This window comes from Pagrus pagrus, assembly GCF_965226575.1.
Source record: "Pagrus pagrus genome assembly, chromosome: 1".
Classification (NCBI taxonomy): Eukaryota; Metazoa; Chordata; class Actinopteri; order Spariformes; family Sparidae; genus Pagrus; species Pagrus pagrus.
The window spans coordinates 13,348,254-13,364,172 of NC_140185.1; the positions used below are offsets into that span (position 1 = coordinate 13,348,254).

General features: G+C 40.3%; 1 protein-coding gene across 3 annotated transcripts in view; it reads left to right on the forward strand.

Annotated features, from left to right (window-relative positions):
• The window catches only part of LOC311260079 (CD151 antigen-like), a 34,928-nt gene that overhangs the window by 13,173 nt on the left and 5,836 nt on the right, over positions 1 to 15,919 (forward strand). The window contains exons 4-9 of one of the 3 annotated variants that reach the window (XM_084357590.1): positions 6,215 to 6,289; positions 10,170 to 10,274; positions 12,220 to 12,378; positions 12,610 to 12,696; positions 12,811 to 12,906; positions 13,222 to 14,090. In XM_084357590.1, coding sequence (XP_084213716.1) covers positions 6,215 to 6,289; positions 10,170 to 10,274; positions 12,220 to 12,378; positions 12,610 to 12,696; positions 12,811 to 12,870 — 486 coding nt within the window. In that variant the 3' untranslated portion in view covers positions 12,871 to 12,906; positions 13,222 to 14,090. Of the gene's footprint in view, positions 1 to 6,214; positions 6,290 to 10,169; positions 10,275 to 12,219; positions 12,379 to 12,609; positions 12,697 to 12,810; positions 14,091 to 15,919 lie in introns of those variants that run through there. The other 2 variants (XM_084357591.1, XM_084357589.1) reach the window with 2 other exon arrangements.

Here is a 15,919-nt window from a genome sequence, read left to right on the forward strand (position 1 = left end):
AGCCATAGCATCACCAGGTATTCTGCAGCTGTGAGGCTGAAATAAAGTAGCTGCAGTTGATTAAAGGGAAGGCCATATCAGAGTTTTTGTAAGACTGTTAGTGATGTAGGTGGTATACAAAGTGTGAGGGAGGTCAGTAAGACAAAGAGTAAAAGAGGAAAACTCTCCCACAGGAAGAGGGGTGTGTTGTGTGAAAACACACAGCTTCATTGTTTTGTAGTAGAGAAGCAACAGAGCAGTGAAATGACTCAGGGAGGAGAGGGAGAAACCTTCTCCTTCATAATGACAGAGCCAAACGGAAAGCAGTCCTGTCTGAGCCTGGATCCACCTGTGGAGAAACTGACTTCATGCAGTTTGATCAGACATTACAAGTCTGGGTGTGTCTCAGCGTCCTCGCTGCCTTTCTTCTACATTACTTTTTTATCGACATTATCTCCTTCTGTCTCTCTCACTTTATCTGTTTGACTTTTCTGAATTTATCTCCTTTATGTCTCTAATATTTCTCTTTGCCTCTCTGTCTTTCTCTCCCATTGAATTAAAAAGATTTCATGGCAGTAAAGTTACTGATTAGATTTATTATGATTGCAACTTCTGATTTTTATTAGGAGTGTGGCTGCTTATCGGCCTGTCACGGTAACTTACTGTGCTGGATGATGTGTTGTCCCATAAGACTATTTTATGCCACTGATGAAATGATACATACTACTTAAAATTAGTTAGGGATATTGGGATATGGGTGCATATGTTCATGTGCATGGACATGCAAAAAAAAATAGAATGTGATGCATTATTTTTGGGGACCAAAAATATTCCCAAAAGACAAAATTCAAAAATGTCACAAAATAAACTATCAAGTAAATAAGCAATAAACTTTTAATTCTTAAGAATATTCAGATGTTGGAATGTGAATGTGCAAAAGATATTAAAAATCCTAAATAACGAAAAATGAAACTATAAATGAAACTTGATATAAACTTGAAATATATATATTTTTAATAACGTTGATGTGGTAGAATTCAATATCGTGGATAGCAGATGTACATGGTACAATTACCGTCAATTTTCATACTGCAGTATACGGCTGCAACCCTATGTGGCAGAGGGGTGTAGTCATTCATTCCTTAACAGGCAATATACTGCCAATCCAGTGTTTACCACCCGTCGTTGAGTCATGTCCATATATTGATTAGTTGATAAGATAAGATATGTGCGATAAGATCATTATTGTGACAGGCCTTGCTGCACAGTTAATTGATAGCTAATATTTTGTGAAAATATCCATCATGTTTCACCTCAACTGACGTCTTCAGTTGCTTGTTTTGTTCCATCAGCAGTCCAGAACCTAAAAGTATTAAGATTACAATTAACTAGTGTGAATATAGGACTGCATTTGAATACATTTTTATTACCAGTCAAGCTATTGAAATATTTGATATGTCAACTATAAGGACAAATGCTCAACAGGAGAATTAATTTCATGGTCTGTCTCTCAGAATCTTTATTTTCTCTCTCTTCCGCTTTGTGTCGTCTCCTTCTTATCTCACTATATTTGCTGCTTCACTTTATTTTTTTATTGAATTGTATTTGTATGAGGCAACAGACTGGCAGAGCTGTAAGCAGTAACAAAGGTTAAAGAGATCTCTGCTTCATAGTTCATTTGTGTCAGGCTGCTCGGCTCGCAGCCAGCCCGTTCTGCAACCTGATGAGTCTTTCATGACTGTGATCATCACTCAAGCATTTATTTAGCTGCATGGCAGACTTTCTAAGGACCATCTTTTAGGCTTCAACAAGGGTATAACCAGACAAAAAGTTCTGGTACATCTTTTTGTGAAAAATATTAAAACACAGTCCTGCTCATTAATGTTAATTTCTATATGGTGCTGAATAACAAAAACATAGCCAGGTCATTTAAGTTTCGTGTCTCTGTGTGTAAATCGCCATTTGAGGCAAACTGTTCATCTTTTTTTAAGGTGGTCTATGTTATATGGTCTACAGAGAAGTGTTCATGCTTAGTTTGAAATCTGTGCACACCTTCTCCATGTGTGTGTGTGCGTGTGTGTGTGTTTTTTGAATGCATGGTGCATCTTGACGAGTTGAGCTCACCGCCATGAATCACAGAGAAGGAATGAACTTGTCAGGAGGGAGGGAGGATCACAGGAGATTGCCAAAGATGGAGAACATAATGGAGTTCTGTGTGTGTGTGTGTGTGTGTGTGTGTGTGTGTGTGTGTGTGGCGTGTGTGTGTCTGTGTACATCTTGTCGCTCCATCTCGGAAGCATTAACATTTTTAACTCGTTAAAACTTCCAACTCCCTGTCTTCGTCCAAAATCTTTTATTTATGGATGAGAAATTGTCCAAAAAACAACAGCTGACACGTCTCGCTTTGATTCTATAATGAATCTAACTGATCATCTTATTTTTCTCGTTTTTAAATATCATCCAATACATTCGTTGGCACTGGTGAATTGTGAGAAGTGTTTCCAACACGATTTGACATGTTTTCAATTTGTGAGACCACACGGAATATTCAAGCCCGCGATTAGTTCTTTATATTAGCCTGCCAGCAGCATCAAGTATGCACGAGGACAATTTACATACGTGTAGCTTTAATACAGAGCACTTGTCTTCAGCACCTGCTGGGGGATTTGATGAACAAATAATCAGTTAGAAGACAGATAGAAGGTTATGTAGTACGTTTTTTGATAATTGTTTGTCTCTTTTTTAAGCCAAAAGCCAAACTTTATTGGTTCCAGCTTCACCAATGTGACAATTTTCTGCTTTTATACATTTTATATAAAACACTCTCACAATTCCTGGGCAAATCAAGACGAGGATTTACAAAACTCTTCAACTCAGCGTGCAATTGTTTTCACCGAGTTTTGCTCTTTAAAAGTATTTTAACTCTGCTTATTGTTATGTGAATCTCAGCACCATTTTAAGTGAAGACAACCTCAATGATTTTCAAGGTTTAAATAAAGGTTTGAATGAATGAATGAATTGTAAATTGAAAATCTTTGGTTTGGTCAGAACAACTCTTACCCTTGCAGTTAATTGTGACAGGCATTTTTGTCTGTATTCTGACATATTATAGGCCTAATGATTGATTATTCAAGGAAATAATCAGCAGAATTACTGATGATAAAATAAAACTCCTCGTCTGAAGTAAAGAGCACATCTGTTAATGTCAGAAGTAATTAATACACTTCTACCAAACATATATTGAGCTTCAAGGAAATCTCGCAGAGCTGCTGCATAAGGCAGCAAAGGCAGAGTATGAGTGAGTGTGAATTTTTATTTAATGATTATTTAAACTGTGATAAGTCATTGTTCAGCTCAGCTCACATTAGAAATGTGCCTTGCTGTAATGAAGAGTACCATGCTACAGTGTTCTCTTTACGCTTATACACAGAAAAACCATGTTTCCCTGCAGGTCAGATACCAGGTTGAAGTTAGTTTGATAATCACCAGCAGCTGGACACAGGTTAATAAAGTGTGCATCGACTTGAATTCAGTATTAGTTCCGACCTATTAGCTGTATGAGGCCAAATAGTGAAACCTACAGCAAAAAGGTCGGTCGATGACTCCTTTCAAAAGCCATCACCTGTCCGAACCTTATCACCTGATTAAAGTCACCTTCAGTGTGACTCTGAAGTCCTGCCTGCTCAGTAATTGTAAAGGCAGCAGTGTACTTCTAATGAAGTCTGAAATAGAAACACAGTCAGACACAGAGCTGCATACAGATGCGTGTATCCTCTCTGCAGCTATGTGCTGTTCCTTTATGTAAACACTGGATGCTGGTGAAAGTGCATGAAGGTGAAGGAGGAAAGACGTCACAAAACCTCTAGAGACAAACAGCTGCTGGGACACAAAAGGCCAAAGAAGCTGTTCACATATTTTCACACAACCTCAGAAAGATGAGTCTGACTTTACTGTGAGATGTTTTGAAGTTTAGCCAGGAAGTCTAAGAGCAGCGCGCTGTTGAGTCTGAAGCCACTGCAGAGGTTTAAAAAAAGGTTTCGTACATATGAACCTGCTGAGAGTCATTTTGGCAGTAATTACACTGTGCCCTTAAGTCGCCCGGGAGAAGAATGGCAGCTGAGACGTAAAATGAGTGTGTCTGTGAGAGTGAGTGTGCCTGAGATCATGAGGACTCTGGAGCCACTGCAGTCAGTAAATTCAGCTGCCTCAGTCTCTACAGCCAACAACAGGTTCTCTGTCACACCCTGTACACATCACTGCGTGTGTGTGGTGTTTGTGTAAAAGAGAAAGCGTAGGCAAAGAAACAGACTACACGTATGGTTGTGTCCCAAAAAGTAGGCCATGTTTTCAGCTCCTGACAGATATTTTCAAGACATTAGCTCATTTAAGAGAGTAGTTACCTCAATGACAGAAAATTGTGAGATTAAAAGTTATTTATTAAAACTTTAGAGTTCAACAAAAAATATCTGCCTTCAGTCTGATTCAACAATAGATAACAAAAGATAGAAATTCAGTTTGTTACAAAGTTTGGTGTCCTGTCCAGAGTAAAACATCTTCTCAAGCAAATTAATCGAGGATCTTTGGCAGTGTTATCAGGGGGTCATGCAGTTGGTCTATACTATTGGCAGATATTGGCCTATCTCAGAAATATTGGTATCGCTGGATATGTTTCCGATTTTTTTCAGAGAATATGATGCAGAAAAAGATGCTTGGGGTTATTTTGATTAAATTCCCAATGACGTTGACTGTTAAGTGGACTGGTGTCATTTTAGACCAAAAAAACGATCTTGTGAAACTGTAAAATATCGGTATTGGCCCCAAAAATCAAGTATCCATTGGACTCTACACTGCAGTTTCCCCCTGTTGCAAATCAACAAACATATGTACAGTGTATCTGATATTAGTCAGAGCTGGCAGGTATTATTAGTCTGCGGATGTATCAGTCAAGCTTTAGGACCAGTATTATGTAAGGAACTGTTCTCATCCGGGGCAGAACTTGAGCCAATGTGCTTAATTATTGTTAAATCACTTTAGTAACTTAGTTTCGTAGTATTGAAATGAACCAAAATGAAATCATGGGAAGAGTGTGAGATTCTGTAATGCACCAAATGTTTCTATAAACTTGCAGTGGATTCATGTATGCACACACCTGTCATACAGTAGTTTGGATTCTTTTAACAAGACTTTTATTAAAAATCTGTTGTAATACTTTTCTTCAAACCATCAACACGACATCAAAATGCATCTAAAAGTCTGCTCAGCATTCAGGCTCAGAGCCACTCAGAGATCTAATCAGCCCAAGCTATCAAATCAAAGACCAAGTCCACTTTATGGGGCTGATTTGCTCTCTCTGATAGCGGCAGGCCAGAGGAATTTGGGTCAAGGTTTTGGTCTGATAATATCTCTTCTTGTCTTTAATTCTGAAAAAACTTGGCATGAAAAGCAGACCTTCCCTCTAACTCCCATGGGCCTGGTCACGAAACAGATACTGACGATAAACTCAGCAAACCGCACTTAAAGGCACAGAGTGTGAGATGTGCCACTGCGCAGTCACCTGAAGTTTGACAGTTTAAGGCTTTAATCAACCAACTTAAAGAACAATGAGAAAGCTCAACAGAGTCTCGTCTCAGTTTGCTTAACTATGAGTTTTGTCGTCTGTTCTGAGGCTCACACTGTTGTACATGCTGTTCAGTTGTGGGGGGCGCCAAATCTTACAAAATGCCATTTTCTACATAATGTTGCTTTAATTGGTGAGGATATGTCAGTGTTGTGAGCATAACTGGTTTCTGCTGCCCCCAAGTGGCAAATTTTTTTTCACTGATTTTAGTGTTTTATATCAACAAATACGTAACAAAGAAATAATGCAGTACGGTGACTGCTATGAAACAAAGAGGCTGCAAAATGTTTGAGAGCCATTGAGAGTTTGGAGCCATTTCACCATCATCCACATTTAGTTTAAATTTGTTTCAACTGTGAGTAAGGCCTTCATTTAATTTGAGCTTTGCATCGTGGGAGAATAATATCTCTCAAGAACACACAGAAGACATATTGACTGTGACTTACAATGAATTACATGCTCAATCTTGTATTGAATGGTTGTTCAAAACTGCAGTGGAAATCTTTCCGGCATTTCTGCACGTGTGTGTTGAAATGCTCCCACATCAGATTTTTTATGCCACCTGTCGCCTCATCTCATTACCATCCACTAACCGTATTTTCTCTCCCTCCTCCCCAGTACTTTGTCCTGCTGCTGTGTATCTTCCTGCTGGAGATCCTGGCTGGCGTCCTGGCTTATATCTATTACCAGCAGGTAATCCCCCTGCTGGGGCCAATAAAATTATTTTTCAAATATATTTTACAACACACCCAGGGATTTTGTATGTTTGGTTGTGTGCATGGAATGATACTGGAGCAGCTGACAGATATGAAAGGATTATATATTGATTTTAAATCAGAAAGAAAGTTTTTTAAATGTACAATATGTAACTTCTGCTGCTAGGGGGCTCTATATCAAAACAAAAAACAGTTGCCAAATGTTGTGTGGATCAAGTCAGATCGGATTCTGCTCTGATCCGGAGACATTTACTGATGTGAGGAGAGCTGAGAGATTACTTTTTAACTTTTGGGATTAAAAAGTGGATTTATCTTCACTCCTGTTTATCAACCTAATTGTGGTGTTTATGTTCTATAATGTTGACTACAGGGGAAATGTAATTTAATTCATGAATGTAATACTAATGAGGGGATAGGGGAAAAGATGAGAGAGAACCAGAGTGTATGATGAGTGCTGACTCTGTGTGTGCTGTTGCTTGCTAACGTTAGTTTAAAGCTAACGTACAATGAGGTAAACTGGCTGTTTGGGCCGGATTAACACTGTGGGATTTACTCGAATAAACACAAATGATCGCTACGCTTGTGGTTAATACACCATTAAACAACCACCACTGCTGATGAAAATCTATCTGATGTGATTTGGGCTCAAATGTTCACAAATGAGATAATGTTTTAAAGTTTTAGTCATGTTAAGTTTAGTCTCTCTCGTGGAAGTAGTGATGGGTTTGAACATGGTTGGAAACATGATTTCATCACAATGAAAGATATACAGTGTAGTTGTTTTCAGACATTTTAATGCAGAATTCTTACATATATAATCTTAAAATGTGACAAAAATTGGGATTTGTGTTTGAGTAATTATACAGTCTTAACTAAATTGTGAATCTCCTGTGTACTGTTCCTCTTTTTGTCTTTAATTATTCACATTTTTGGGAATTTGTCTTTGAATTTAAATAGAAAGAAAGCTAGTGTAGACAGTCTACATCTCTATACATGAAATCATCATCTGATATAAAAACCTATGTGTGTAGCAGCTATGATGTACTCTACTAAAAAAATCAATAGAGTATGCTCGGCACATGTTCCATGCCTCTTAATCTGAGCACGTAGTCAAAAATGTTGTAATGAAACATAGACGTGTTTCAGTTCCCGCGTGGTGTGTGCTGCACTGTAATTTTAACTACGACAAAACCAGAATGATAAATGGGTTGGCTGTGGGGAAATCTAAGACAGCCCATTAAAAATACAAATATCTGGCCACATTACTCGTGGTACATTTAGTCCAAATGGAATGAAAAAGGCCTCCAGTAGTACACAACAACAACAAGGCTAAATTCCCTATGTCTGAATCCTTTAAGAGCATTTTGTTATGATTTTAGACAAAAATACACTTGAAAATAATAAACAAAGAAATGCTAAATGCCCTAAGAGAGTAAAAACACTGCTTAGCTTTATGAAATGTGTACTACATGAGCACAGTTCTGCTCGCAAGCGATTATTTTCTTATCTCATGTACTGTAGTTAAAAAAACAAAAAACAAAACTGCCAGCCTCCCTCAGCACATATCGGCTCTAACAGTGGAGAGTTATACTGACTATATTAACATGGCTCTTCACCAGCATCAGTCCCATCTCGACTGGTGTTAAAGCCTGGTGGCTTGTAGCTCTGCAACAGGACTGTTCTCAGTCTCGAGGTGCTCTGATATCATTATAACTGCCTCATTTATAATACACAACTCGTCTGAACATGAGCAGTCACTTAGCTCCACAGCTCTCTCCTGCTTCCTAAAGCTCCGTCTCCTTCTCTTGCTTCAAAATGTTCTTGCATGAGTTGCTCATATCTCTACAGCCACTCCGCTCCTCTCCCTTTGTTCTTCCTCCCTTGTTATTATTCCTCATTTTTAATCACTGGTAATTAGTTGTGAGAAATCTACATTTGCACCTCATGAAACCTGCTTGTAGCTCACTCACAAACACATTTATTTCACTTTTGTCAAGAGGAGTAGCTATTCAGCCGCTCCACCTAGTTTAAAGGAAAGTAACAGCAGCAACAGTTTCGACCTGCAGATGTAAACACGTCAGCGTTGCCTCCTTCACGCAAAGAAAGTATTAACTACTACTGCACTTTTTCCCGCCACCTCCAGGCAACGAGTGCATCAACAGTTTTGTAATGGTTGTTTTTCATGTGTGAGGGTTTTTTTGTTCTGTGTGTCAGGTCAAATATAAAGTATATCTGAATACATGGAACATAATTTTGTCACAGTAGCCTCCAGTGGATATTAAATTAAAAAAAACTAATACTCAGCATGTGGCTATAAAATTGATATAACCTGGTGTTAACAGAGAACTTGTAAATTAGTTCATTAAATATTGAATTTATAGAATCTATCCCCCTTTCTGAATTTGTACTAATGGCCTTAGACCAATATCAAAGCAGCTATAGGGTACTTTTATTTTTTGATACTCTGGTGGTATGATCACCATATATAGATCTTGATCAGCCTAGCATTTGTTTCGTAAGCGAATGACAGAACAAAGCAACATATTTTTAAAACTATTTTTCAAACACAGCTGTTTGTAGGGTGCATAGCGATGAGGTAATGCATCTATTTGTAGCCATGTAATTAATAACTGTAATATGATGATACAAAGTAAATGTTGTGTTAGTGCTGTTCATACACCTGGGTTACCTATAATCCTACAGCTAGCAGATTGCTCGGTAATGGACATTTTGTAGAGAAAGCTAAAGTTATAAACATTCCTTAGTAATCTGATGATATGACAGGGAATCTGATCCAGTGACAAGCATTAAGAATAAGGCTGCGGTCGGACATACGTGACAGAAGCTAACTGTGGGCTGGGCAGGATGCGAGGGACTCAGTGTGTGGATTCAAGCACGCACATGTCTTTGCAGTTGGTTTTGGCATGGTCGCAGTTTCACCGGTCAGACTTGAACTCCATGTGAAGCCGAGACTTGGATTTGCTTTGCAACTGGATGCAAACTGGGTTTTTTGTCAGAGAATGGGATTGAATGTGTGACCGCTGTCTAACTACTGTATATAGAAAAAGCCAGTCTTCTACTTGATGGTCTTGATAGCTTATGTAGGTCATATAGAGGCAAGATTTCTAGCTTCTTTGCCTGTGGATGGCGCATATGTCAACATCTGTACTCCGAAAGAGCTGCTGATACTTACAGTACATGTTGGACTTCAGACGTGTGGTTCGGCGTGGTTTCACAGCCATGCAGCCATCATCTGAATCAGATGCTTGAACCTCATGTTTGCTCTTATTTCTCATTCATTTTAAATCTTGAATTGTTGTTTTCACCCCGCTGTCGCAGTGTTTCCCAGACTGTCAACAGGTAAAATAAAAACCAACCCATCCCCGCTTCACATCCCACCTATTTCCTCCTTTCCTCTTCCTCTTTGTCTTCACCTCCCGTCTCTGATCTCTCTCTGCCCTCCCTCCCTTCCTCTCTTCATCATTCATTCCCTTGATATCTCCTTCACGCTTTGATTTACAGTGGTTTCCCAGCTGGCTCGTTGCCATAGAAACTGAGCCCCCCAGACCTCGCGCTCCTCCAGTGAGCGTTTCTGTCACTGGTCTCGAGAACAAAAAAAAAAGAAACAACACCGACTTCCTGTGCCTTTGCCCCGGTTTCGTCTGCTCCTCTGTTGTTGGGGCTGCTGTCCATGACATGTATCGCCAGGAGACCGTTTAAAGTCACTCTGCTGTAAATCTCATCAGTTACAGACTCAACAATTGCAACTAATTTATCACATGGTCATGCTCTGCGCCAGCCTGAGATTTTTGTCTTGGTCTGCAAGCGCTTATATCTGTGCCTGTGTGTCTGAACAGTTGAATGAGGAGCTGAAGCAGAACCTGCGGGAGACCATGACCCAGAAGTATCAACAGAACAACCATGAGCAAATCACCAGGGCTGTTGATAAGCTGCAGCAGGAGGTAAGTGTCTGCATTAAAGGATGGGTAGATGGCAGGATACGACTACCTGAACTTAACTTTTAACAGTGTATATACTGAAAAACTGCCTGTGTTGAGAGAACCAGAGCTTTTTTAGCAAAAGTCACATGGACTCACATGTGGCCTGTTGATTGGACAGTGTTTGGTAACCTATCATCCCATCAGATTAGAGATTTCCGTGATGAGTGCGAGTCAAAACAAATCCGGTTCAAGTCCCCTCAGCTAAGGATGATGGACTAGTCTGAACTCTGTGCTGTAATTTACACTCTATGCTTATACCAGTTGACAGCACATGAAGGAGTGGGTAAATCTGAGCTGCAGTTGAGACTTCAGTTCAGACTCATTTTTTATGCTCAGTGTTTTAAAGTATGAGACGCCCTGGGCTGTCAGATGTCAGCATTTATTCTTTGTTCTTTCTGCTAAACTTTTTGTTTTATATCATTTCCAATAATTAGTTTTGACTTGTTGCATTGTCACATTTTGGGAAAAACACTTGCTTTACGGTGAGAGTTAGTTGAGAGAACTTACACCACTCTCACATCTGTCTGTTAAACATGAAGCTACGGCCAGCAGCCGGTCATCTTAGCACCATTAAGACTGAAAATAAGGGGCAGCAGCTGCCCTGACTCTGTCTAAAGGTAACAAAATCTGCCCTACCAACACCTTTAAAGCTCACTAATTATCATGATATATTTCAGGCGCATTGTGTTTTTACAGGCGGTTGTCTGCTTGACTAATGGGGCTGAGAGTAGTTACAAGGCAGCTAATGGAGACTGCAGGAAGTTTACTGCTCCCACCCAAGAAATAACCCCATTCTTTGTTACCTTTGGACTGAGACAACCATACTGATATCAGAGTAGCATCGATCTTCTCATGTAACTATTAGTAAGAATGCAAATAATCTTATATCCCAAAATGTCAAACTACTCTTTCAGCAAATTATACTCAAAGTTTTGCTGATCTTTGCTATAGTGTAGTATTAAATGAGTGACACAGAAACCCTGATCTCTGTGCTTTGAAAAAGGAGAGTCAAACACCTGATTGTATAAATAAGTAGGCAGGTTTTGTTACTTACTGTTCTGGTAAAAATGCCAATTTTGAACCGTCTCAAGTCCCAGTGGTAAGGGGACACACATATGAACGGGGGGAACAGACTTTGACACAATAACGCAGCTCTCCACATTGAATGTCCATCTGTTCGCTCTTGTTTTACCTCTGTTTCTATCACTCTCCCTCGTCCCCTTCTTTGCTTCCTCCATCAGAAAGGTTCTTTATCTTTTGCAGTGTAGAGTTTCCACAGTTGTTCCACCATTACCTGGGGATAGCAGCCAGGGAAAATAATGCCTCTTCCTGTTGTGGTTACACAATGGCAGAATCCTTTGTGCTGTAATACTGCCCTCATTTTTGCAGGAAAAAGTGAAGGACAGCATTAGGAATTTTCAACTTGTTTAGAAGAACTCCTTGTTTCATATATATTAAGCTTGTGATACCAATATTGGATATGCATCCAATACTGCCTAAAATGCCAAATTGAATATTGGCAAGTACACAAGTCTATCCACCAATCAGATGCCACTTGATTTGTTTATGAGGAACAGGACCCTGCTACATCCCAGCAGCATCCTGTGCTTCTGTATGCAACTTTTTTTATGGCAACAACTTAAACCACATCCATAAAATAGCATCCAAACAGGGTTAGTAGTATACAGCTGTTAAAATAACAATAATACTATATGTCCGTCCAACACACATCAGTGCTTGTATCTGCCAATATGCAAAGATCTGACACAGAGATTGATATTGGGAGGAAAAAGATGATATCGGAATATCTCTGATATATATGATTCATATTAAACTGTATCTTTCTATACTTTTGCAACCATCAAACTTCCTCTCTTAAGATGTCTCTTCCTCTGTCTCCTGTCAGTTCAAGTGCTGTGGCAGCAACATTTCATCCGACTGGGCTGAAAGCGTCTGGATTCGCTCCAGAGACGCACACGGCAGAATGGTGCCTGACAGCTGCTGTAAGACTCCCACTGAGCTCTGCGGCCGCAGGGACCACCCATCCAACATCTACAAGGTGGAGGTGAGAGGATGAAGGGTGCTGGGGGGCGTCGGTGGGGTTGACTTTTTAGTGCGTGTGGCCGCATCAGTATTTCTGTCATGTCTCGGTATGTCAGCACGGTCAGATTGTGTAGCAGAGAGAGAAGAGCTGTCATATCCGAACGGTATACATAACATTTGTGTGCAGTGAGACTCCAGCAACACTCCCACATAAACTGATGCAACATAAGGACACGCTTTGTTTTTCATTTAGGGCGGCTGCATCACCAAACTAGAGACATTCATCCTGGACCATCTGAAGATCATTGGAGCGGTGGGTGTTGGGATTGCTTGTGTACAGGTGAGCAAGCTGTTTAAACAATTTCAAACACATAAACAGATTAAATAAGCACCTATCCGTGGAGATTGCACTTTTGCTAAATTATGTTTTCCTTCCCCTCCCTCCAATCCCCAGATCATAGGGATGGTGTTTACATGCTGCCTATATCGAAGTCTAAAGGCAGAGCCGTACTAAGAGAAGCAGAAGAAGAAAAGTGTGTTGGTGGAGCAGGTAACTTCATCAGCACGTCATACTCAAACAGCCCATAGGTTATTTTCTTTGCCTTGCAGAGAGAGGAAGGAATCTTTGGCAAGGGATCAAAATGCCCATCTGAGAATCCCATTTTGGTAAACAAAGGGTGGAAAAACACTACAAAGTATCTTGAAGTAATTAGGCAGTCAAATTGCAGTCTCAGCTCCATCAACATCACAGCGCTGTGAGAAAAAAAACCTCTGAGAGAAACTGATGGGAATTTTAACAACCGTTGTGTAAATTAGTGTGGGACGGCCTCCCCGGGACTAAAACATTGTAGTTTTCTTCCACCAGGATTCCCTCGATGTACGTTTATGTTTGTGGACCAGGTGCTGCTCTTGAGAGCGGTATAAAGATCAGTGGAGTAAAACGGGCACTTTGCAGGAAATGTTAATCCTGGTCGCAGCAGCTTCCTCTGCCCCAACAGCATGGTTTACAAGCCTACCTCTGGGGCCCCTTTCAACTGCAGCAGCAGTTTGCTTCCACACTAACCAGCCAGTCATGCATTTTAAACATTTGTTCGATAGTGGCCTTTTTGGACTTGTGAACTCTGAGGTTAATATTTTGTAAATGATTATTTTCTGTATCACTAGGGGGGCTTTCTTCTGAGCTGTGTGTGCCTAATGTGTCTTCATCGTGACATGTCAGTGTTTAAATCATGTTTAAAATCAACCTGCTGAGAAGCAATATCAATACTTGGTGCCATTTGACAAAGCAATGCCAGCATTTTAACCCTGTGTGACTCCTCTAAGGTCTAAAGGCTGATGATAATGAAGTGATTGTGTTACAAGCAGTGCCACTTATTTAGCTCTTAAGAAAGTGCCTCCTGTTTTCTTTTTTATACAAGGGATTTATCCACTGATGCCAAAGTTGTCAACCGTAACTTTGTCTAAGGACCTACTGTATCTCCACCAGCCTTATCACTTATCTACTGATGTTGCTCTTTTCAGATTGTTTTCAGAGATGAAGATTTTGTTTTTTACTTTTCTATATATTATTGTATTTAACAGACATATGGTAGAAAACGATATCCACTCACTGTTAGCGTTGATCTTATTCCTGTGTGCCTCAGAGAAGACACTGAATTAATCTGCTGTATTTCTGTCTCTGTGATAATCCACAAGTAATTTTAGTTTGAATAAACGATGATCAACACACGATAACTTGCTTCTGCTGTTTTTGCTTTCTCAGAAAAAGTCAGGCGGCCATCAACAACATTGGAGGTGCAGTGTTTCCCACACATATAGTTTACTTGGTATATGTGGCAAACCATTTTAGGATTTTATTCTATAAATGATGTTATCCGTTCTAGAGAACATTGCCATTCGCGATCGATTAACTAGTGGTCAATCTGCCTTCGCTCGTCCCCTCCCGTCTCCTGTCAATCACACATGCTTTGCAGAGAGAGAGCGATGCTCTCTGTTATTACATCCCTCCTGTAAATGTGATGCCACCTCTCCTATTTACTGTAGGCCTACTTATGCCATTGTAAAAGTGCACCTGGTTGTTGTGATGTCTGGATTACGTTGGTTTTGATAGGCTACATAATTAACAACAAGCTTCCAACACATGTGGCTCACCTGCTGTCATGAATGTAGCCTGACCAATATGCCTTTTTTGGGGCCGATGATATTAGTGAGTAAAAAATTCTGATGTTGAAATATCGGCCGATATACACATATACATTTTTGCAGTGAATTACCCTCAAATGTGGTTGGCAAACATCTGTGAACTGAAATGACATTGGTTGAACTCAAACAGTAAACTTCTCTTGAAATGTAATAATTACAAATTCCCCGAAGCGTCGTTTTCTGCTCGTTTATGTTCTTTAAAAACAAAAATGTTTTACGCCTATACTGATATATCTGTGATCGGCCGATATTGGCATTTAATATTGGCCAACTGATGTATCAGTTGGGCTCTAGTTATGACAACGGAATTGCGCATGAAGAAATCCTCAATGTGAGGTGTGTTTTATTTGGGCGACTTTATAAAAACGTGCTGAAGAGAAAACAGATAATGTTGCTGGGAGAGGAAACAGACAGGAGAGAGCAGCGTCCTTCACCTCCCAGTTATCAGGTCATGTCATCCCCAAAACTGCCAAAAACCCATTCTTGTGTAAAGACAAAACCACGTGCCTGAAACCAGTGGCCCTTACACAATTGGCACCAGCTTACAGGTGCATTAGTGTATTAACCCAAAGTCAATTCCCTAATGTTACTGTACTGTGGTGATGTAGATTTGGGACGTGAGCCATACTCCAGACAGCTGCTGCAGGAGTGTATTACCTATACAATGACAGCTATACGGCCTGTAATGGGAGTTATTCTGCTGTTCGGTGCAAGGCCAGCTCATCTGACCCGTTGTATCACTGAGAGTGACTGTGCATCAGAACCATTACTGCGAACGGCAGCAGTTACAGCATGCAGACACAGGGAGGCAGCACCCGCCAGGCTTTCAGCCCCACAACACCACACTGATGAAAACAGCTGGTGAGAGTGTGTGCATAACACCCAGAGGCTATTGAGGATTACCCCCTCCCCAAACACATTCACACTCTCTCCTAATTCAGAATGGCAGAGGAGATTTAATATGGGTTCCTAAAGTGTTCAGGAGGGGGAAACAAAGGGAAATGGAGGTGTTTTTAAACACACTAACGTGACTTGGACGTGGAACTTTTACCTGCTTGCATTCTGTTGGTGGGAAAACATAATTCATCTCTCCAGAAATATGCTTCTGTGGAGCAAGCCAAAAGAAAATCAAATGGCAACCGGTCAGCTCGCAGCTACAGACTACTAATTGGTTTCCATTGGGAATGCTATCAATGCGAATTAAGCCATTTCTCAGTTCGTGAGGCTGGCGGTGTAAAAACATTTCCCTTCTGTGTAACGTGGTGAAACGAAACAACAGAAATCCATGTGTCTTGTCATAATACTCCTTGAAGTAGCTCTCACAGCACACCTTTGGAAAGCTGAGTCATCCCTGGCAAAAT